Source organism: Ptychodera flava, chromosome 2 (genome assembly GCF_041260155.1).
Source record: "Ptychodera flava strain L36383 chromosome 2, AS_Pfla_20210202, whole genome shotgun sequence".
Lineage (NCBI taxonomy): Eukaryota > Metazoa > Hemichordata > Enteropneusta > Ptychoderidae > Ptychodera > Ptychodera flava.
In genome coordinates this window covers 11531492-11555209 of record NC_091929.1, presented here as the reverse complement: position 1 = coordinate 11555209, position 23718 = coordinate 11531492, and the positions used below count along the sequence as shown (strand labels likewise).

At 38.4% G+C, this 23718-nt stretch overlaps 1 protein-coding gene across 2 annotated transcripts; it reads left to right on the top strand.

The window, feature by feature from the left end:
• The first annotated feature begins 516 nt into the window (after positions 1 to 516).
• Positions 517 to 21078, top strand: LOC139114508 (arylsulfatase B-like). Of its 2 annotated transcripts, none has more exons than XM_070676299.1 (17): positions 517 to 875; positions 1229 to 1333; positions 1750 to 1803; positions 2172 to 2283; positions 3334 to 3385; positions 4205 to 4308; positions 10917 to 11032; positions 11547 to 11638; positions 12200 to 12301; positions 14187 to 14253; positions 14806 to 14903; positions 15859 to 15995; positions 17069 to 17130; positions 18276 to 18396; positions 18895 to 18953; positions 19427 to 19528; positions 20742 to 21078. In XM_070676299.1, the coding sequence occupies exons 2-17, from the start codon at positions 1282 to 1284 to the stop codon at positions 20915 to 20917; spliced, it is 1506 nt and encodes a 501-aa protein (XP_070532400.1). In that variant the 5' UTR covers positions 517 to 875; positions 1229 to 1281; the 3' UTR covers positions 20918 to 21078. The 2 variants fall into 2 exon arrangements, with proteins under 2 accessions (XP_070532400.1, XP_070532397.1); XM_070676296.1 differs by having other exon boundaries at positions 731 to 875; positions 17069 to 17142.
• Positions 21079 to 23718: the final 2640 nt, after the last annotated feature.

Below are 23718 nucleotides of genomic sequence, written 5' to 3'. Positions count from 1 at the left end.
GTAGTTTCGCAACTCGAAATTGAAAGATTTAAACTTTAGCTCAAACTTTCCTCCAGCAAACATTGACCAATCTCTTTGAAAAGCAAGAATAAAAAACGGGGTCACTGTCCAAAGTTTGGTACTAGAGAAACAAATTACTCAATATTTACGCATACTTGAAATTCAAAATGGCCGTCATCCCTATGTTATCTCTATGGGAAAAATTCCTGATTTTCACAAAACCAAGCGGGTGAAAACTTCATTTACTCCAAATCTTCGAAATAAGCCCCTACAAGTGGTAGACTAAAAGAATATTGTAAAGGTTTGAGAGTCGGAATAGCTGGCCCCTACTATTGGCGCCTTCTACCTTAATCAGGAAATCACCAGCAATTAATTAAGGTGCACTAATGTAACAGGAAATTTCATACGTTCATCTGATATCGAGCCAGCAGATTTTATAAAGATTTTTGTATTTGATTAAGGTGTTATTCCCTTGTTTCGAGGTAATAAAATCTTGACGGTAGACCACATAATGGTACTTCCGGGAATTGAGATTCTATTCACTGAACACCCTGTCTGTCGATAAATCGCCCAGGTTGATGTGAAAGTGTAAACACGTACTGCAAAGAGCGACGACTAAAAGGCTGCCTTTAATTTCTGGTATTAAATTTAGAATGTCAAAACACTGGGGTATCCATATGTTCGGTTGAATAATCTGTATAAAATTGTCCAAAAGTGCCAGTATAAGTGCAACGTATTTATGGAGTTTTTGACAATTCTGCGGCGGACAGACAGAGATTGCAATTTGCATATTCGCTTCACATCACTTAAAAAGAGAAGGACCGACAGTTAGATGAAAACAGTCCCTGGCAAGTGAAAGTGTATAAAAGGATTACGTAAGTAGAAAACCGTTCATCTTTTTTAGTATTTTCACACATTGATTTGACTTTTCAAATAACCAATTTGTTCATTGACATCAAATCCAGTCCACAGAAGAATACGAAACAAGAATTTTGGATATGTTATAGGATCATTTTCTTATTTTCTAGCTAAGCATTAAAAGTTTTGATTTCCATTTGGCTGTGGTTTGCGTCCCTTAGTGACATTGCTAAGGGATACAATCTTTATATCGAGCTCTTTCCTTTCTGAAAAGACACAAATTCATCTGCCAAATACTTGATCATTACCTGAAAATAACACGACTTCAAACGATTGTCAAATTTTGACTTTGTTATGCCTTTTTACACAGCTACTACAGTCGAACTCCAGATCAGTGTCAGTTCTAAGAACGTAAAACAAGAGATGGCAATCTTGTTTCTTGTAAGCTTGCTTGGATTCACACCTCTGGTGATTGGTTAGTATCCCCACTCTGTTCATTTAATGGCGCGATTATAGCTGCTGTTCCGCCTGACGTTTCGATAACACGTGATGGAAAAGAAGCCTCCATACCATTGTAGTGACTAGTTCAGGGATGCATCTGAGTGAAACCGAAACTGCACATGCCCAAAAGTGTGGCTAAAATCAGAATTTCGCCACATACAATTACCATCGATATTGGGCTTCTTTCTCACTTAGAGAAAGCGTTGCCGCATCTCTCCTATGATGAGATACAAACAAAGCTATTATCGAGAGAACAAGCTCCTCATAAAAAGTTAAAACCACGAGGAAAACACAACTTTTTGTTTCTGAAATATTTGCATAAAATGTTACCGTTTTGATAAATGTTAGTCAACACCGTTGTCAAATGTTATATTATATGTGTTATTTCAGCCAGGCCGGGCCCACCAAGACCCCATATCTTACACATCGTAGCTGATGATCTCGGTGAGTTTTTCAACTTACTGTCAAATTTTAATGATCTAGTTTGAGTTCAGTAGTCTCACCGCGGAATGATCGCTATTATTGAATGACAGAGATTTGCCTGTAGGCGATGGATACCTTAGGGCCGGACATCTCAGGTTTGCGAAACAAAATAGTCCTGACCACTTAATGTCTGATCAACTTGACGTATTCACATTGAGGACTTGACAGGTGAATGTCGGTCGGTTTTACGCAAACAAAAGCTTATCATACTTAGATAACTTTGGAATGATATTATCACGACAATGTCCTATATTTGTGCAAAAGCGTTGTTCTAGCTGAGCCACTACATTATGTTCACCGATGAATATTTTTATTTTCTTCCCACTCAGGTTGGGATGATGTGAGTTGGCATAATGATCAAATGATTACACCAAACTTACAAGATCTCGCTGACAATGGTGTAATCTTAGACAATATGTATGTACAGACGTCTTGCAGCCCGTAAGTATTGCTAAGAATGGTCCATAGTCAGAAAACAAGATTCCGGTTTCCTGAATCAGTCTACTACAGGATTTTATTTTCCTAAAAATGCGAATGCTATTGAAAGGTATAATGTGCCTATGGGACAGATATTTGGACTCTGAAATCTGTACAATACATGTATTTGACTGGCCTGTTACTTATTTTTGCGTGGAATTATCCTAAAGCCGCACGTGCAGAGAATGCGTAGTTTATTTGCTAAAGTTACTTTTCTGAACATTTGTATTTCCCAACAGAGTCAACATACAGAGTAGTGATCATTTTGTTTCTATGGTTCGATTTGTTTCTATGGTAACAAAATTTGAAGGGTGACAGTGATTGCTACTAAGAAGGATTACGTAAAGTGTCCAAGGAGAAAGTTTAAGCAAAAGTTTAACTTTTAAGTTTATCGGTTTCGAGTCGATGCGACAAGGAAGTCAACATTCTTTCAGCATGACGACAGTTTTCGGACTCAAAAAAACTTTAAATGCTTTTGTAGCGTGATCTAGTGTGATCTTTTTCTCATCCAGAAACCTTTGGAAGAAATTAATATTTCGCCGTCATAAATTTCTGAAAATCGGAAAATTATTTTTGAAATCAATGAAAACAGACGAAAACTTTAAAACATTACCTTCTGAAATCAATGATAACATCAAAATTTGGTGCTGGAGAAACGAAATACCCAGTATTTTACACTTGAAGCTCAAAATGGCCGCCATCCATTTGCTTAATCTATTAGAAAACAATTCTATTTTTACGAAAATAAGCCAGTGAAAACGTCATATACTCCACAAACTTCAAAGTTAACACCACAGGTGTCAGGCCGAACGGGTATTGTAGACCCCGGGACGCGTTCTTCCTAATTCTTTTAATCGTGAAACTCGTCGTATACAAAGTTTAAATTTTGATATTCAACTTGTTGATATCACTTTCCGATCAATGCCATATTTTGTATAAGTACATCCTCTTTTTATTAACACATTTTTCCCAATAACGCAGTCGAAAATTTACTTGATGTTGGTGTCATTGCAGGACTCGTTCCTGTCTAATGAGTGGCTTCTATTCTGCTAACATCGGATCTCAGGTAATGACAGGAGATAAACTATGATGAGAGAGAGAGAGAGAGAGAGAGAGAGAGGAGAGAGAAGAGAGAGAGAGAGAGAGAGAGAGAGAGAGAGAGAGAGAGAGAGAGACAGAGAGAGACAGAGAGAGGGAGAGAGAGAGAGAGAGGGGGGGAGGGAGGGAATAGACACAGACAGACAGACAGACAGACAGACAGACAGACAGACAGACAGACAGACAGACAGACAAGCATTCAGAGATAAACAGCACTTTGAAGGGGCATGCTACTTTCAGAAACAAACGTTAGGTGATATCAAGGCGACGTGACGGAAGGTAGTATTGGCTATCCAAACTTCAGTCAAGTTGCGTTCAACAGAGGCTTGATGACACAGGGACTACAGTCACAGTGCTCTTTCTGAGAATGTTTAAAGTATGATAAAAAGCATAACAGTCGCAAATCCTATGCCATGACTTTGAAAATATGCCTGCCGCTTGACATTTGGTGATTCTTTGGAACTCAAAGACATAACGACAGCTCACTTGCAGAAGATGGAAATGACTCCTGCTGGACTGAACATTTGACTGTCTTTGTTCTGTAAATAATATTGACCGATAAACATTGATATGACTGCCAGAACGTCACCGGTATTCCCTAGAACAATATAGAGTTTAGCGAACACGGATCGCGCGTTCTCGGAAGTTTAAAGTACATAATAAAGTGATAAATGTATATCAGGCAGCCTGTCCCTTTCGAATAGAAGAAAGAATATTACACTCTCTGCTTCCTCACATTTTCATTTAAATTATACACGTTAAGTTCTATACATATCAATTATTTCAGCATTTGGTTTACAAGCCTGACCGTCCACATGGATTGCCTCCGAGGCTGACGATTTTGCCACAAGTACTGAAGGAAGAGGGCTATGCGACATACGGCGTCGGAAAGTGAGTTGATAACGACGACTTTCATTAGGCATAAGCCTGGCCTACCCAGTACTCTTTATATTCAAACTGTATCCCTATAAAATTTTTTCCAATATATATGTATATATGTATTATATATATATATATATATATATATATATATATATATAAGCTTATATTTATATATATATTATTATGTGTGTGTATATATGTATGTATATATAATATAATATATTGACGTGCATATTGTTACGGTAGAAATTACCACACACAGGCAGTGAATACGAGAAGCGCACTATGGAGTTCAATAGTAACCAAAATTATTTAATAGAAACTAAAATACTCACAAATAATTCAAAATTATGGGAAAAATTACCCTGCTTGGTCGAGAGCTTTGAGTGTTAACCAGTCCTTTTCACAAAAAGTCCGCGGAGTGTGGTTTCAATCAAACCGTCCGGTCTTTAGTGTGACGTGGCATTCAGTACACAGTCCACAACTTCGTGTTGACGTTTGCAATAGCGGTTTTCCTCTTCCTCCGTTACTACTGAAGAAACAATCGTTGATTGCCCTGCGATATCTGCCCTTTTTTCTGTAACCTCAAGTTCTCTATACAGTCCGTTGTGCAGCATACGTTCAGATCAGACAGGCGTGTACAGCAATCTCAGTCAGACAGGCGAGCTCCTTTCAGATGTTGTGCAGTCTCCTCATGTATTTTGAGAACGTGTATATATATTCGGTATACACCTGGTCGGCAGCAACATTAAAATGTCCACCGTATAAAATTTACATAAACTCTTGGAACACAGGTGACGACGTACTGTAAAGCTCTCGAGCCAAGCTATCAACCTCTCTCGACCAAGCTTACAAAAAATTGAATATGGGGCATCGTAACACCTTCCCCTTTAGAAAAAGTTTGAGTGCAATGAAAACTTCAATAGCACAAAATACAGTACATAACAACCGATGCATTTCACAGTATGCAAGTCACATTATGACAAATGTTAAATCACTTGCTTACATTTTTAATCACTTCTTGATAACGCATCTGCAATTACATTATCTTTACCTTTTATATGAGCTATCTCTAAATCATACTCTTGGATTGTTAAGCTCCATCTCATTAATCTCTGATTCTTGTTTTTCATCTTATGGATGAACGTTAGGGGTTATGATCAGTGAAGACCATGATTGGGTGCAGTGTGATATTCAAGTAATATCAAAGTGCTCCAAAGCAAGCAGTAGGGCTAAGCATTCCTTTTCAATTGTAGAATACTTTCTTTGATGGATATTGAATTTCTTTGAGAAATAAGCAATCGGATGATCAATCTGATCTTCCCCCTGTTGCATTAATACTGCACCGACACCAACATCACATGCATCTACACATAGTTTAAACTGCTTGTCAAAGTCTGGCATCACAAGAACTGGAGAACTGGCAAGTATGGCCTTAATTTTAGAAAATGCTGATTGGCAATTTTCTGACCACACAAATTTCTTATTCTTTCTTAGTAATTCCGTTAGTGGTTCAACAATAGTTGCAAAATTTTGACAATATCGTCGGTAATAACCGGCCATGCCCAGAAATCTCATTACTTCTTTCTTATTTTTTGGAACTGGGAAACCTAGGACTGCTTCAACTTTTGCAAGTACAGGCTTAGTTTGACCCCTGCCTACAACATGGCCAAGGTATTTTATTGTAGCATGGCAAAATTCACTCTTTTCAAGATTTATTGTGAGTTTGGCCTCTGTCAATCTTTCAAAGAATTTGCGCAATCGCTGCAAGTGCTCCTCCCATGTATCGCTGTAAACACTGACGTCATCAACAAACCCTTCGCAGCCATCCAAATCACTTATGATACGGTTAATTAGGCGTTGAAATGAGGCTGGAGCGTTTTTCATACCAAATGGCATGACTTTATAATTGTACAGACCGTCAGGTGTAACGAAAGCTGATATTTCTTTGGCACGCTCAGTGAGTGGAATTTGCCAATATCCCTTCAACAAGTCAAACTTACTTACAAATTTTGCCTCACCAATTTTATTGATGCAGTCATCTATTCTTGGCAATGGATATGAATCTGTCTTTGTGACTGAATTCACCTTCCTGTAATCTGTACAGAAACGATATGAACCGTTCTCTTTCGGCACAAGTATACATGGCGAACTCCATGGACTACAACTTGGTTCAATGATGTCATTTTGCAACATGTAGTCGATTTCACTTTTGACATATTTTAACTTCACAGGGTTAACTCGATAAGGGTGTTGTTTAATTGGAATTGCATTGTTAACATCAACATCATGACACAATTTATCAGTTCTGCCAGGCACATCTGCAAACAAGTGTTTAAACTCTAATATCAAACTTTTCAACTCTTCCCTTTGTTCTTTTGTCAGATGACTGAGTTTGTCATCCAAATTTGCAAGGAAGTCTGAATTTTTCAACTTGATATCATGATCAAATTTCTTGCCTTTGCTCACTTCATTTTCTTGGCCACAGCTTGCATGATCGTCACTAAGGTGAGTGGAGGCAGAAACTGACTGAAATTCAGTAACATTTCTTTCAATGTATTCTTTCAACATGTTAACATGACACAATTGCTTTTCTTTACGTCTTCCTGGAGTCTTCACAACATAGTCAACATCATTCACCTTAGACTCAATTTCATAAGGACCGTAGTATCTGGCTTGTAAGGGACGCCCTTGGATTGGAAATAGTACTAAAACCTTATCTCCCGGTTTAAATACTCTTGTCCTGGCATCACTGTCATACCATTGTTTCATTTTTGCTTGACTTTTTTAAGGTTCATTTTGGCGATTTCACAAGCCCTACTAATTGTATTCTTGAAATTAGAAACATACTCCAAAAGATTCATTTCAATCTCCTTACAAAGCCACTTCTCGTGCAGCAACTTCAATGGCCCACGAACTGAGTGTCCAAAAATCAACTCGAAGGGGCTGAAACCAATTGATTCTTGAACAGTTTCTCTGACAGCAAATAGAGTAAGTGAATTCCTTCATCCCAGTCCTTACTTGTTTCAAGGCAAAAAGTACGTATCATATTTTTTAAAGTCTGGTGGAAACGTTCCAGAGCCCCCTGTGATTCAGGATGGTACGCACTTGATTTATACTGCTTGATATTTAGCTGGTGCATAACCTGCTGAAACAAACCCGACATGAAATTCGATCCTTGGTCGGATTGTATGGATTTAGGAAGACCTACAAAAGTGAAAAACTTGATAAGTGCTTTCACAATCTTGGGTGCGCTGATATTTTTCAGAGGAATTGCTTCTGGAAAACGAGTAGACGCACACATAATTGTTAACAAGTATTCGTTTCCTGATTTAGTTTTCGGCAATGGACCTACACAATCTATCAAAACCTGACTAAATGGTTCTGAAAAAGCGGGTATAGGCTTGAGTGGCGCTACCGGAATCTTTTGATTGGGTTTGCCTACCATCTGACATGCATGACATGACTTACAATATTTAGCAACATCCCGTCTCAAATTGGGCCAGTAGAAATGATTAAGAATTTTGTCATGAGTTTTATTTATTCCAAGATGTCCACTCATAGGATTGTCGTGGGCTAAACTAATTATTTCTGTACGATATAATTTAGGCACGACAATTTGATCAACAACTCTCCATTCATCTTCAGTTGATGCATGAGGAGGTCGCCATTTTCTCATGAGTATGCCATTTTTTGTATAGAAACATACTGGTACTTTTTCAATTTCACTGAGGGACACTGACCTTTTCCTTAAATTCACAATTTCGGGATCCTTGTGCTGTTCTGTAATAAGTCTATTACGACTGAAATTCTCCTTGATAGAGTTCTCATCTTTAGGATGCATTTCATTACTCTGATTTGAGATATCTTTGACTTTATTAACAGTAGAGTGACACTCATCAAGTCGAGAAAAGAACGTGTCCTCTAGCCCAATATCCAAATCATCATTAAATCTATTTGTCACATCCTTTCTATTAATTGAAGCCTTTTGGCTCATGGCCCTAGTTACAACACAAGCGGGAAATATTTCACTTTCTTCATCACAAATCCCATTATCAATGCTAGGTTTGTCAGTTACAATTGGATCGGGGAACACCTTTCCTCCAGCCAAATCATTGCCTAGCAACATAGAAATACCTTCAACGGGTAGAGTGGGTCGTACTCCCACTGTAACAGGCCCTGAAACTAAGTCTGACTGTAAATTTATCGAATGCAATGGTACATTTATATAACCTAATTCTACACCCTTTATTAACACATCTGCTTTTGCAGAGCTCATTTCAGATAAAGGTAACACACCCTCTAATAATAAAGTTTGTGAGGCTGCTGTATCACGCAATATCTTTATGGGTCGTAGATTAGCTTCATCCCCTATTAAGGATACAAATCCCTCAAAGACAAAGGGTTTAAATTTGTCTATCATATCAGACTTTGACCTTTCAACAAATTCTCCAACTTTAAACACATTGGATATTTTAGGAAGATTTTCTGCAATCGTGCAAGCAGTTGGTTCAATTTTTGCTTTATTTTGCTTTCTTTGCAAAACCAACATTCTGAAATGACATGGCCTTTCTTTTTACAATAGGCACATGTGGGCGTAGTCTTAAAGACTCCAACTTTACCTTTTTCGGCGGAATTAGTATTCTCCTTGCCTTTATGAAAAGATGGAGATTTCTGTTCAAACGTTTTGGAAGATTGAAAACCACTCGACTTGGCTTGACCGCTTTGTAAATGCTTGACCGCTTTTGTTAAAGCTAAGTTTGTGGGTCAAAGAATAATCATCAGCCACAGTGGCTGCTTCATGCAAATTCACAACTTTGTGTTCATCCAAGTGAGTTTTAATATCAACATGTACACACTGTTTGAACTCTTCAACCAACATCAATTCCCTAAGCTTATCATAGTTCTGATTTATTCCTTTCGCCTGCAACCACCTGTCAAATAATCTTTCCTTTTCTCTTGCAAATTCAACATGAGTTTGATCGCCTCTCTTTTGAACAGTTCTGAACTTTTGCCGGTAAGCCTCTGGTACCAACTCGTACGATTTGAGAATTGCTTCTTTTACAAAATCATAGTCACTACTTTGAGCAATGGGTAAGGCAGAAAACACTTCACGAGCTTTACCTGTTAGGACACTTTGCAACAACATGGTCCAAACATCTCTAGGCCATTTGAGACTAGTTGCAATTTTTTCAAAATGCTGGAAATAACTGTCAACCTCCTTTTCTTGAAATTGAGGAACAAGCCGAATATACTTTGCTGCATCAAAACTCTGATGGTATGGCCCTGTTGACAAGTTATCAGCTTCCATTACATTGGATTTTGTTTCTTTTTCTCTCTCCCTCTCTAATTTCATTTGTTCAAGCTCCAGTTTTCTTTGCGTTTCCCTATCAGTTGTTTCTAATTGCCTCATTCTATACTCGTGATCCAACTCTATTTGCCGTATTCTCACTGCATCGCTATCGATCTCAGACTCAATGAGTTTCAACGCATCCGCACTAAATTTCCCTAAGTCAATTAAAGCTTTGACGACAACACTTTTAATCTCCTGTTTTTTCATTGATGGACTAACAGTAAGCTGAAGATGCTCGGCAAGCAACAACAAATCCTGTTTCCTTAACCTCTTGAAAATTTCAAAAGAAGGTTTTTCTAAATATTTATCTGGTTTGAACTCCATTGCTGGCTTCACTTTCACGTCAATTTAGTTACACGTTTAACGTTTTCTTACCAAGTTACAAAATACGCTAGCAAATGTCCGTGCTCCCGGACGAGCCCCCACTTTCTGTTACGGTAGAAATTACCACACACAGGCAGTGAATACGAGAAGCGCACTATGGAGTTCAATAGTAACCAAAATTATTTAATAGAAACTAAAATACTCACAAATAATTAAAATTATGCAAAAATTACCCTGCTTGGTCGAGAGCTTTGAGTGTTAACCAGTCCTTTTCACAAAAAGTCCGCGGAGTGTGGTTTCAATCAAACCGTCCGGTCTTTAGTGTGACGTGGCATTCACTACACAGTCCACAACTTCGTGTTGACGTTTGCAATAGCGGTTTTCCTCTTCCTCCGTTACTACTGAAGAAACAATCGTTGATTGCCCTGCGATATCTGCCCTTTTTTCTGTAACCTCAAGTTCTCTATACAGTCCGTTGTGCAGCATACGTTCAGATCAGACAGGCGTGTACAGCAATCTCAGTCAGACAGGCGAGCTCCTTTCAGATGTTGTGCAGTCTCCTCATGTATTTTGAGAACGTGTATATATATTCGGTATACACCTGGTCGGCAGCAACATTAAAATGTCCACCGTATAAATTTACATAAACTCTTGGAACACAGTGACGACGTACTGTAAAGCTCTCGAGCCAAGCTATCAACCTCTCTCGACCAAGCTTACAAAAAATTGAATATGGGGCATCGTAACAATATATATATGATATATATATATATATATATATATATATATATATATATATATATATATATATATATATATAGATAGATAGATAGATATTTGATCTAATTTACATGTATAAACTGACAAAGTGCTAGATTTTCTGTTTCAATGTTTCGATTGAAGTTGATTTTTGAGTGACACTGTGTATTCTGACCCACAGGTGGCATTTAGGCTACTGCAACTCGTCCTACATTCCGACCAACCGAGGCTTCGACCACTTTTTCGGTTTCTATCTCGGATCTGTCGACTACATAACCCATAAGACATCGGAGAAAGGTATATCGTCTCAGGGATTCTGAACTAGAAAGTTTTATTTAAGATAACGATTGGCAAATTTATCAGATGCGAGAAAACAAAGGTGCTGTCGAAGCTGAGAGATGATCAATCCATGCATTCGCAAGCATTTGTAATCGTCACGTAGACAGCCCAGCCAATCACATGCGCGCTAGCGTTCGACAAGTCTGATCAGACGCCAAGTGATTTTGTAGTTATTTTACTTTCTTTTTTGAAATTCCATCTTTCTTTGCAACGCAAGTCAGTTTTTCCTATACCAGAGCACCTGTTTGAGTATGTCTGCGATTCCTTCATTTGTGCTTGCTATCAGTCGTAGTGAACGTTTTCACTCCGGTCATGCGATAAAAGCCGGTGTGAATTCTTCGTCAGTTTAATCTTCTACTTATTCAATAATGGTGTACCGACTGGTTTTTAGCAAGCCTAATTCCTTAGGAAATTTCAGAGATAATACTTGACACTGTGCGGGCAATCTTTAATCTATTATCTCTCAACACAGGACCCTATGGTACTGGCAAATACAACGGATACGATTTCCGTGACGACGGTAAAAGAGTTGAAGGCGAGGGCGTTGATGGCGTCTACACTTCTGTAAGTATACATTCTCATCTTTTTATCCAGTCAACGCTCTGCTTTTCGTTCTTGCCACAGACCGAGGATTTAATTCCCGTCTCTGTTTGAATTAACTAGTCTATGGACCTCTCCTTGGTTACGGTGGAAGCTACCCCCTTCTCCTCGAGACCCTTGACCAGAACTGGCTGGTGTTTGTTTGTTTGTTGTGTATTGTGAGTGCAGACTATTCACCGCTCAACTGTGTACATTGTCACCGATTCAGTGCATTTTTTCAAACACTCCGTAAATACACAACGTAAATGTAAAAGACAAAGTTTCATCTTACATCGTTATTTGTGACAAAGACGTTAATAGCCATACCGACATGATTTGGCTTCCGGAACGGACTTAGTCACGTTATCACTTGTTGTCATGGTGAAATACAAATCATCCCCGTCATGTCAGCGGCATTAAATGCGACTCCCGTCTCTCATAACATAGCACTTAGTCTCTCTCTCTCCCTCCCCTCTCTCTCTCTCTCTCTCTCTCTCTCTCTCTCTCTCTCTCTCTCTCTCTCTCTCTCTCTCTCTCTCTCTGTAGCTGTTATTCAAGGATCGATTCCAAGAAATCATCGAAAATCATGACCCAGAGACTCCGATGTACCTCTATGTTGCCTTCCAATTGCCCCATTCACCCGTCGAGGTAAGTAGCAAATTGTGAACTTAAATACAAAAAAAAAGTAGCAAAATGTAGTGTCTGGAGACGGGAGATAGCTCATGGCTTTACGTTTAGCAACTCAGATACTTGCAGAGTTTACATTTGTGACCTTTATGATCCGCTTAAAGTCACCTGTAATCTAAATACGCCCATATATGATCAAAAGGGCGTTCCTTGGTATTCAACATGCCCAAGACGCTGTTTTTAAATAGCGGCAAACCGGCTTAAGGCTATTGTAGGGGCTATTTTAAACACTAACCGTGTAGTACCTTGTTTTCAGAGTTTGTCATCTTTTTGTTGCAGTAGATGGTAAAATGCAGTGCAGGGGGAAAACCGGATATTCGGTTGCCCTGGCGACAATTTCAGGGTTAAAAATATGAGGAAATTTGTGGCAAAGATATCTATTGAACGAAAAGTCATACAACAACCGAATTTTTTTCTGTAGCATTCAGATGTATATGTATTACAATATGAACCTAAATCTATGACTGTATAAGATGTCAATATAAATTAAATCATAGTCATCTCGGTAAGATTGAAAAATTAATAAATTTCACAACTTTCCGTCAAGTTTCTACTATGACATGATTGGATGACCTTGTTTTTTGAGGTTTATTTTGTAAAGTATTTAATTTCACATATGTTGGTTGATTTTCATTGCATTCCAACCATTCTTTCAAGAGTTATTACTGCCACAAGAAACGAATGCAGTACAAAACACAATTGTTAGGAGTATTGGATTGAAATGTTTACAACATAAAGGTGATACTCATACTTCATGCAAAGTTTACGACCTCAAAATAGGGTATTGGACAAGTTTAAATTGTCAGTTAGAATTCTATTTACAAAAGCCTGGTTGTAATTGCTTTCTAAGTGAAAAATGAACTGTTAATTATCAAAAAAACATTGATTTATAATCAGCATGATAATGAAATTCATGTGAGATTCTTTACTTGTTATGTATATGGACACCATAACGTCTAATATGGTTTGTTTTCCGGTTTAATTGCTATACCTGAATGAAAATCTTTATATGCCTTACAGTAATATCCACACAAAATATAAAACAGAATCATTTGTTGCAAATTTCTTCCCGATTACTCATTGATCTGGCTTTTTTAGACTGCAATTAGTCTCAAACTCACAATTTCCACAACGCCATATTTTTACCTCTGAAAAAGCTGCTTCAATAAGCAAGCAAATGGTCACTACTTCATACATGATGCCATAACTCAACAAAGTTTTTAGGCAACCAAAAATAGCGATTTACCTGTTTTGAATATATAATTAGACTAAATAAAATTTGACCAGGGGTCAGCGGGAAAAAAACGCGATTTTTCTCGATTTTAGTTAATATTTTTTGAAGAATGATATAGCTTATTTGAAAGTATACATGTCGAGGGTGACAATGAAGGAACAAAAAAAATTTGATTTTTTTGAGCATTTTGACCGACATTAGCCCAGACAATGGCCTTAAAATCTGTGATTGGTGAATTTTTTTCTTTCCATGGTAACTCTTACAAAATTGAAACGAGTAACAGTATACTTTAACAGTCATAGTATTTTTAGTCAGGTCTGCAGTTATGGGGACAATACTTCATGCAATATTAATAAGTTATAGGGACACGTTTTGCTTAATGACCTGAAACTCGCTCATTGTATTCTAAGCCACAAATAGTAATACTGCAACTCGTGGGTGCAAACAGCAATTTCGGTCATCGTGTGATCTCGTCATGCTGACAGTAACGGATGCCGACCGTTTGAAACAAGTGAATTTCGGAATAATTGTGAAGTATAGTGTAGTGTAACGGACAATATTGGCATGCACGCTGTACGTATATTTGAAATCTTATTAAAATGTCTGTATCAGGTACCCGATGAATGGAAGGAAAAGTATGACGGTCTTGTCACCAACGAAGTACGGAAAACATACTCAGGTCAGTACAAATGTTGATACCCGTTTGAAGTGTTTCAACGGTGCTTTCTTTTTTCAGACAGGCCCGATTCCTCTTGAATCTGAATCCAAATCAATAAATTTATCTCAGCTCCAAGTATAACGCCTACTTGTTTAACGATACAATAACTTCTGCCATGTAGCCTATACGAAGCCCTGAAATTGCACATTTACAAATCTTGATAACATCATAAAATATACAAGAATTTTGCAACTCAAGAATGACGGTACACCTCCATTAGTTCAAGGGAAACACGTTTTACAAAGAGTATAAAGTGAATCCAGTAGACAATTATTAAAAACGTCGACATGTTTATATATATATATATATATATATATATATATATATATATATATATATATATATATATATATATATATATATATATATATATATATATATATATATATATATATACACATTACACATACATACATACATACATACATACATACATACATACATACATACATACATACATACATACATACATACATAGAAGTGTTGACAATACGTGTACGTGTTCGTCTTCAGGTCAGGTGACCCTTATGGATGACATTGTTGGCCGTATCAGAACCGCCATGGAAGAAAAAAAACTGTGGGACGACACATTCGTTCTATTCCACTCTGATGTAAGCATTACGTCACCCCCTATATCATTTGAGTTCTACACCTAAATTACATGATCCAGGTTGTACTATTCAACACAATGATAACGTTTTTGCTAACAAAGCCGCAGCGGGCGTCAGTATTTTGAACTTTCGACCCCACATATTTTCTTCATATCCCCAAACTTTGAGAAGCTAACTATGGTACGTCAAAATACGTATGCATGTGCCTTCTTTTTTGACAAATGGTTTCTAAACTCCCTCCCACCGGTCTCTGTCGCCTTCTCATTCATTCTATTTAAACTTACCAGCTCCCTCTGTCAAAACATCAATTTTAATGGTCCGTCCCTGATTGACTCTCTGCATTTGACATTCGAAGTGACGTTTTGGTATCATAAGTTTAGGAAGTGAAAGACTTCAACTTTTGCTCAAACGTTTCGTAATGAAACTTCCAATCATTCTCTTGCCGAATAAGAGTAGAGTATGAATGAAAAATTGGACTCACTGTGCAAATTTAGTACTGGAGTGGTAGACCAAAACAGTATTGACAAAATTTGAAAGTCCAAATATCTGTCCCCGAGTCGCTTTCTACCTCTACGGTTTCTGCCAGAAGGGTTGCGATCATTATTTTGCCTTGACATCTCGGTTTAAAGATAACCGTGAGAATTTGATCTCCACCATAATGAAACGTAATATAGACAAAGTTGCTATTTCCTGTATTTCAATCGCAGAAATTTCAAGTTACGCTTGTTACGAATGTAATTCAAATTCTTCTGGGTAGCCCAGAAAGATGGTCCCAAAACGTTTTGCTCTTCTCTCAAACTTGAATACGTGGCCTGTTTCCACCATAAATATAACAAATGAGAAGTTGATTCGGTCAGGGGCGTGCTTTATTAGAAGGTAAACTCGATTATTGCCTCGACATATACGCGTAATCACAGTTTTATAAAATGATCACACGTTCTTTTGACGTCATCAGAATGGGGGTGATGTCAAACACGCCGCCAGCAACTACCCTCTCCGTGGAAACAAAGGCACCTACTTTGATGGTGGGATCAGGGTGGCGGCTCTAGCTTATGGCCATGGAGTTGAGAAGACCGGTTACGTAAACGAAGGGTAGGTCTAGAAGCGTTAAAAATTATTTGTGGCCATTTTCACATTTATTTTTCGATGTTTCGGGTTTTTTCCATTTTCTTCAGCATCATAATGTCCCTGGTATTCAACTCGTTGATGCAGTCAGTATATGCCATATGGGCTCCCGACCTCAATCAATCTCCCGATCACCTAGTCAGCAAGACACTAGCATCGTCGTCTGTTGATAAGCCCAATAAGTATCTCTGCACGGTTTACGTAACCGAACAAAAATTCTTACATGATACAAAAGTGAAATAACGGAATGCATCAAAAAAAGACAGTTTCTAGAATTAAAGGCAGGAGGTCGTCGGGACTGCGTCGGTGTGACTTTCTGGTTTACAAACAGCATAGTAACAACATGGCTGCAACATTTAAATTTTACAACTTGCATTACGACAAAGAGGTTTTTAGCTTTCATGGTTCCCATGCAACCTTTGCGAGTACTCCCGACCAGCTATTTCCACCCAATGTTAATAATTCGATATATCAATCAACATCAATGCAAACTGTACACGATTTTTGCAATGTCAAACTGTTATATTTCATTGAAGAGAAGTGAAGTTAGGCTAAGAAAAACAAAAAAGTTTGTTTCTCATCCTCGCGCGCGTCAATTCAGACCCGCCGCGTCAACTTTTTTCTGCTCATGGGGAAATAAAATGAAAAAAAAAATAAACGTAAAAATACGCGACGATAGTGCATAACACAGTGCGGTATAAAATAGAACTGTAAACAAAATAACTGACACTAAAATTCCATTTAGAACTGTACACATATGTCACTGTTATATTAAGCTGTCAAAACTGTGCATTGCTGCACTAAAAGTCAAACCGCAGAACTGTTGCTATACAAAAATACTAAAGCAACACTGCTGTGCATTTATCTCTGCGTGCATTGCTTTGTTGTTTTCATGTTTTTGCGCGTTCTTGTTGGTTGAAAAATTAAAAAAAAATGAGAAGAAAAAAACCGCGTCACCGCATCATTTTTACAATATGTCTAGGATGAGAAACAAACTTTTTATTTTTCTTGGCCTTACCCGGCTGTTATTTCACGTACAGGATGATTCATGCTGTCGACGTTTTCCCGACATTCGTGGAAGTTTCTGGTGGAGATCTTGACTGTGAGTATTTACGTGAGTAAATCGCTGACAGGCAAGGCTGAATGATCGAAGGAGACTGCATTGTAAAATAGGATTGAAAGGTCTCGACTTACAACATTCGAAATAACCTGTTGAACCAAATTTTTGACTGCTCCTTCCAATTTATAATCTGTAATTCTTCCGTGCATCTGAAGGTCTCTTCATTAATTTTTGAACCCCGCCTTTCTAAACATGCGATTTGACTTTCAATCCTATTTTACAATAAAGTCTTCCTCAACCGTTCAGTCCTTGTGTCTTCCTGGCATAGTGTGCTGGTGGAACAGGGCTTTTCTGCGCTCCCTCATGGCAGTCCACAGTAACATCCTTCGAAGCTTCTCTGTCCGCAAACTTCATTCCATGAAGGTGAGACTTCTGATTTCTAGAAAGAGCGCTAGGTTTGCACTGTTTGGGTGCTTGGCTTGACCGAAGATGGCTGTTTTTACAAGCTTGTGCTTTTATGCCGAAGAAGGGGAAGCATTGTGTGTCCGTGAACTCTCTTCTCCTATGTTATGATGGCGCTGTCTGCATTATAGCTTGGCACAGGTTTTCCGTTGACTACAACCTTGATTGGCATCCTCTCCGGTGCATGATCGAATAAGCGCAAAATTCGGTCAGATGTGATCTTGTTCTTCGAACCTTTTGACGACTCATCAGGTGAGAGACAGGCAGACATAAAGACAGTAAACCGACAGAGAGACAGGCAGACAGACAGACAGACAGACAGGTAGGTAGTTAGATAGATAGATCGATAGATAGATGGACATATAGATGGATTGATTGATGGATGGATGGATTGATGGTAAGGTTGGTGGATGGATAGGTGGGTGGGTGAGTAGGTGGGTGGATTGTTGGCTGGATGGATGGATTGATGGATGGATGGATGGATTGATGGATGGATGGATGGAGGGATGGAGGGATGGATGGATGGATGATGGGTGGGTGGGCGGATAGATGGGTGCATGTAAGGATGGATGGATGGATTGACGGATGGATGGATGGGTGTATGGGTTGATGGATCCGGGATGGATGGTTGGCTAGATAGGCTTGTTTGAATTTTATTACATCTATGAAAGGACTATTCATGGCTTTGGTGTGCATCGATTCATTTTCGTTATTCCTTTATAAAGTTGATATCGACGGTGTGAGTGCCTGGAAATTAATATCCGAGGGCGAGGAATCCCAAAGGGATGGCTTCTTGATCACGGTCGATGAAGATTATCCAGAGATGTCAAAAGCAGCTGCGCTAAGGTGAAAAACTATTTTTGTACATTTCCCCAAGTATTCTGAATGATATGCTGATATCACTGCGCCTCCTCCACTGAGTGCAACCTATGCAAAGTCGAAGAGGCAAGAATTTAGAAGTCTAGGCCGGGTACTGAACAGTTTTACAATATGAAATAATTCTAGAGGTCTAGTTACATCGCAAAGCTGGGAGGCTCTGAGAAGCCATGATAATGTTAATAATGAAGACTAGGCGTGACACTAATGTGTGTTTCCGTAATACGCCCTCAGGAAATAAGGTTGTTCAGTCGAGAACGTTTTTACTTTTTGATTTTATCTAAGTGTGAACCATTCCAAAAAAGACATCATATTTTTTATTTGGCACAAAGACCAGTTTTTGTCAGGTCAGGTGCGCCCTCAAAGACAGGGATGAAATGTACACTGACGATCTAAGATGGTAAAGAAGTATGATGAACGAATTCGGAGATCTTTAGCTTATCTATCTCATCATTTTTATCTTGACAGAGATGGCAAATGGAAATTCATCCAGGGATATCCAGCTTTCCGTTATCCTGAAAAACACTGTAAGTAGCAGAAGTATTTTATGTGTTGTTTTTCCTCGTCACAGCAAGCAAAATTTGTAAGTTTTGAGTGTTCAGATTTTGCATGTAAATAAAACCAGTTCAAAAATATAGCGAAACGACCAAGTCCTTAGTCACAAGGTGTTGTTGAAATTGTCCGATCGAAAAAGTTCCTTAAAACTTATCTTAACTACAGTTTACATGCTTCCGAATCCTGAACAGTTAAGAGGGGCCTACGTCATCTGACTATATGATGAATTTAATTTCTCTAGATGGAAGAGGAGGGGAACGTGGGGGGCGTCCTCGAGCGACCGATCTTTCAGTCTATGTGGATACATGCTTCACAGTATCTATCAGACCCACTATTGAGAAAAATGGGCTTCGAGAAGTGATTTTTATATTTTTCTCTCTTCTTTGACAATCATAGTTTTTCAATATGGATATTTAGTAAAATTACTTACATAATTCCATTGCAGTGAGTTGGTATGATACGCCATACGACGCCGACGACGAACCTGGCGTAGGACCTGCCATACCAGAACCTGAGGGAACAGAATTGTGGCTTTTCGACATGGAAGGTAATCGCGCACATAAAGATTTCACTAGTTGTGTCAACCTGTCTTTATAGACGGTTGTGTTAAATCACCACACAATTACGATCTGTTGAGTTAGAACGCACATTTAGGACGTGTAAATATGTTCGGAGTCTCGAACTTTTACAATTAGATTTTGTTCAACCACTTGGGGGGCTCATTTTGAAGCTCACGGACTATTAAGTTTTCACCGGCTCATTTTTTGTGAAAATCGGAAATTTTGATTTTTCGTCATACAGCAAAAAACAGGATGGTTGAACGTCTTATATACATTACGTTTACTTTTTTGTAAGTGGCACACAAGTTTTGTAGATAACATTGTAGATAAAAGAACAGAGTCATTTGAGTGTCTGGATAGAACACACAAGGGAATTGCTAAATTAGTTATCGAGTTGATAGTAGAGACCAAAGTTAATTAGGACAGCACTCTGGCTAAACAAACCATAATACAATGTATACGTACTGATGCCAATCTGTCTAGACACACACGGATAAACAGTGGAGTGGAGAGTTACAGATAGTATTTCACTCAATTGAGTCGGTTCTTTTTATCTACAATGTATCTACAAACTTGTGTGAGACGTACAAAAAAGTAAACGTAATGTATATGAGACTGTCCAACCATCCTGTTTTTTGCTGTACAGTCATCACAGGGACGGCGGGCATCTTTCATTTCAATTAAATATTGAACACTTTGTTTCTCGTGTTCCAAATTTTGCACTGGGACCCCTGATATGTTTTTCTTTATTTCGAAATGGAAAGATTTAAAGATTCCTTACGGAAAGTTTTAGCAAAAGTTTAAGTCTTTTAAGTTTAAGGCGCGCACAACCTTAAGATAAGTTGAGCATGTGTATATATCTATGTGAGGTAAACTCAATATAAAGTCACCGCACTTTATTACCACCGAGGTGACAACTTAGGCACTCCTGAATAAATCTTGACCCATCTTTATTATGGGAACGGAAGGGTTTATAGGGGGGCTTCTCACGGCAGTTTGGAGCAAATGGACCCCCCCCCCCAGGATTGACTAGTAAAAATGATCAGTGTGGGGCACGTCATCAACAGTCATGTCGAAATTAGTTTTATGACTAGTCACATATAGGTTGTGAAAATGTGGTGTGTAGATTGACCCACCATATAGGCGACTGAAAAATTGAGAGAACACGTCTGCTAAAACTAAATAATGTTCACTTTTCAGCTGATCCGTGTGAAGAGAGCAATGTCGCCGACGACTACCCGGATGTCGTGGCTGATCTCATGGCTAAACTTGACGTCTACAGAGAGGACGCCTATACCGACTTCCCGGACGAGGATTCAAGCTGTGATCCCGCCCTCTACGACGGTTGGTGGAGTAGTGGCTGGTGTGAGATCTGAAGCAATCCCCATGCATCATCAAGCAATGGATTGTATACCTTAACCTGGGTTTGCTTCATAATTCAGATTAATATTGCTCCCTTTCAAAAGTTACATGCTTCAGTAATTTAAAACTCAATGGTTATGGATTTGTGTGAAAAATTAAAATACTTTAATGAGTTCATCTTTGTAATGTCTAAATTATTTTAAACCGGCCGCATACAATAAGAGTGCACAAACAGACGATGAATTTGCTAGATAAATAGTAGGTATTGTAACATGCGTTAGGGATTAGAATTAGAACATGTACTTGACATACAAAACACAATAGTGAAAATCATCAACATTTACAGCTTCTGACCCTATAAAACTCAGTGGCAGCAGCGGTGGTGGACCTGTAAGGATCCGAAAGCGAATAGAGTTCCATGTTGGAGACATCAATTAGAGAACTTCGTAGGTTGGAAATGTATCGAGCTCTGTCTCCGATAGAGGGAGCACCTCTCACCATGGTCAGTTTCAACGACCATGAGTCAGATATAATAACACTGAGGAAGGCAGGTCTTGAGTCAAAGTTTCAATGTAAACAAGGACCAGTAGCTGTAATTTTTGATGTTTTGTTTTGTATGTCCACTGTAGTTCTTGTTCTACTTCACAAAGCGTGTCATGACACACGGCATTCAGCTTGTCAACTCAGCCTGTACATGTGTAGACTGCATTGTTATTGTTGAAAAGTGAATGTTGATCAGGACTAGAATTCAAATGTCTATACAGTTTGTGTTTGCAAGCTAAATAGTTTGTATTTCAGCATGCTGCGCGAGATGAAACAAGCCCTTACGGTTGACTTGTAAAACCAACTTTGTGAAAACATCGTCAAAAGTTACAGCCACGCCATCACACATATCATATGGGCAATGTTTGTCTCATTTCCAAACGGAAGAATGCCATTCTTCTGTTCAGAGTACAGCTTTAAAAATCGATGTGCAGGTGGAGAGTATGATTCGTTTTGTGTGCGATCACGTGATTGCCGACTTGAGGACAACACATCCTTCGATAAACGATCCTACGGCAATGGGGAGATTTTGATGTGTGATGCAAGAAGGTTTTTTACGGAGGAGTAGAACGAGGGAAAATTTGACAGAAATGATTTTTTGGTTTTTCAAAAATTAAATCGTAGTAGGAAGACTGCTTTCAACCGCTCATGAGTAGTCATGATTTAAAACTTAACTTTTCATTTTTTCTCAGTTTAAAATCGGCTGATCGGCCATTCAGGTAACAGAAAGCGTTGAAAATTGTAACATTGACAGGTGTATTTACCTAATCAAGCGATTGGAAAGAACTCTCAATTTCCAGAGTTCCTAATCACTGTCGGTGGCGACATCATACAGTATGTACACGATAAGTTGGCTGGGGTCGCATTCGCGGCATGATGAGCGGGGTCGTCCATGAATAGATATCGATGAGGTCTCCCTCTCAACTGTCTATGATCAACGCCAGTGCATAAGTGTTACTTTAGCACCACTATATTTTAAGTAGGGCTGGCTCAGAAAAGTAACATTTAATATTTTGCCCCTAAGTCCGCAAAATTCGACATCCTTAATAGCTGATGACGAGGATCGTGTCGTCGACAAAAAATGAGTGACGTCATTAATACAATATTTATGATGGCATAACAACGCTTTTGTCATCTAAAGTAAATAAATGTACAGTTCGTCAGATGAAATTCTTATGCCAGGGCGGTCTGTCTCTCATATCTGGCGAGAAATCTCCGGTAGCGAAGGAAATAGAAATTAATTTTCCGGGATATAAATACACTCCTGTGGAGGAAAGACTGTTTGCTTCAGTCACGTTCAAGTTCAGAATATGTACACAATACCGATAAGCTATTTTAGTTGAATCATCCCAATTTCTACCAGGAAGACTTGCAACTAGCACTGGTTACTCTAAAGGGTCAGTAAGCGTAACTTTCGATGGTTTTATCACCTTGTCTGTTTTGCATCACAACGGCAAGTTCTTGTTCTTCTCGAAAATACGTGCTTAAAAACCGACTAATTAGCTTGTCAACACAGAGTGTGTATATGTAAAATGCACTGTTATTGTTTAAAGTTGAATTATAGTCTGGACCGGAATTCACTTTACTGTCCCGGTCAACAATAACAATGCAGTCTACACATCTACAGGCTTAGTCGACAAGCTGAATACTGTGTATCTCTGCAACCTTTCGGAGTACAACAAAAAAATGTAAGTCGGCATTTTAAACAAAAATAGTGAAAAAACTTACAAAGGTTATGGCTACTAGCCCTAAGAAGATGCCGCATACAAAGGTTTAAGAACAGCTTCATCCCTTGTGCTTCAATGTGCTTCCTATCACTACCAACTAAAGTCTTGCCATCATTTTTGTCTCAGCTGTATTTGTAAGTAACAATGCTTTCAGGATTGTTTATTTCATATCATTGTCTTCTCTTTAAATTTTTAGATTTCAATCCTTAACGTACCTTGTATGAACAAAAGTTAATAAATACGTAGTAATTTCAGGAAAATCTTTGCTTACGCTATCCAACAATACGATTAATAAGCACTTGTCTTACATTTGAGATGATTTTTTAAAAAAAATGCTCGAAGAATTGAAATTGATTATGGTGCAATGATTGAAATATGTAAAATAATACATAAAGTTTAAATGAAATATTCTGATTTAAAAAAACTCGACACAACGTATTCGAGTCACTCCCATGATACTCACCAGTTTGCCTCTGGGTCCTGCGTCTATATACCTATTTACTTGAATTACTCTGGCCGACGCCCTCTATGTCAGAGAATGCCAT

Excerpts from the sequence above, each read along its gene's own strand:
- LOC139114508 (XM_070676296.1), top strand. The coding sequence starts at position 1,282 with ATGGCAATCTTGTTTCTTGTAAGCTTGCTTGGATTCACACCTCTGGTG. Across the intron at positions 1,334-1,749 it reads ATTCACACCTCTGGTGATTG|CCAGGCCGGGCCCACCAAGA; the intron begins GTTAGTATCCCC and ends GTGTTATTTCAG. Across the intron at positions 19,529-20,741 it reads GTGGCTTTTCGACATGGAAG|CTGATCCGTGTGAAGAGAGC; the intron begins GTAATCGCGCAC and ends TTCACTTTTCAG.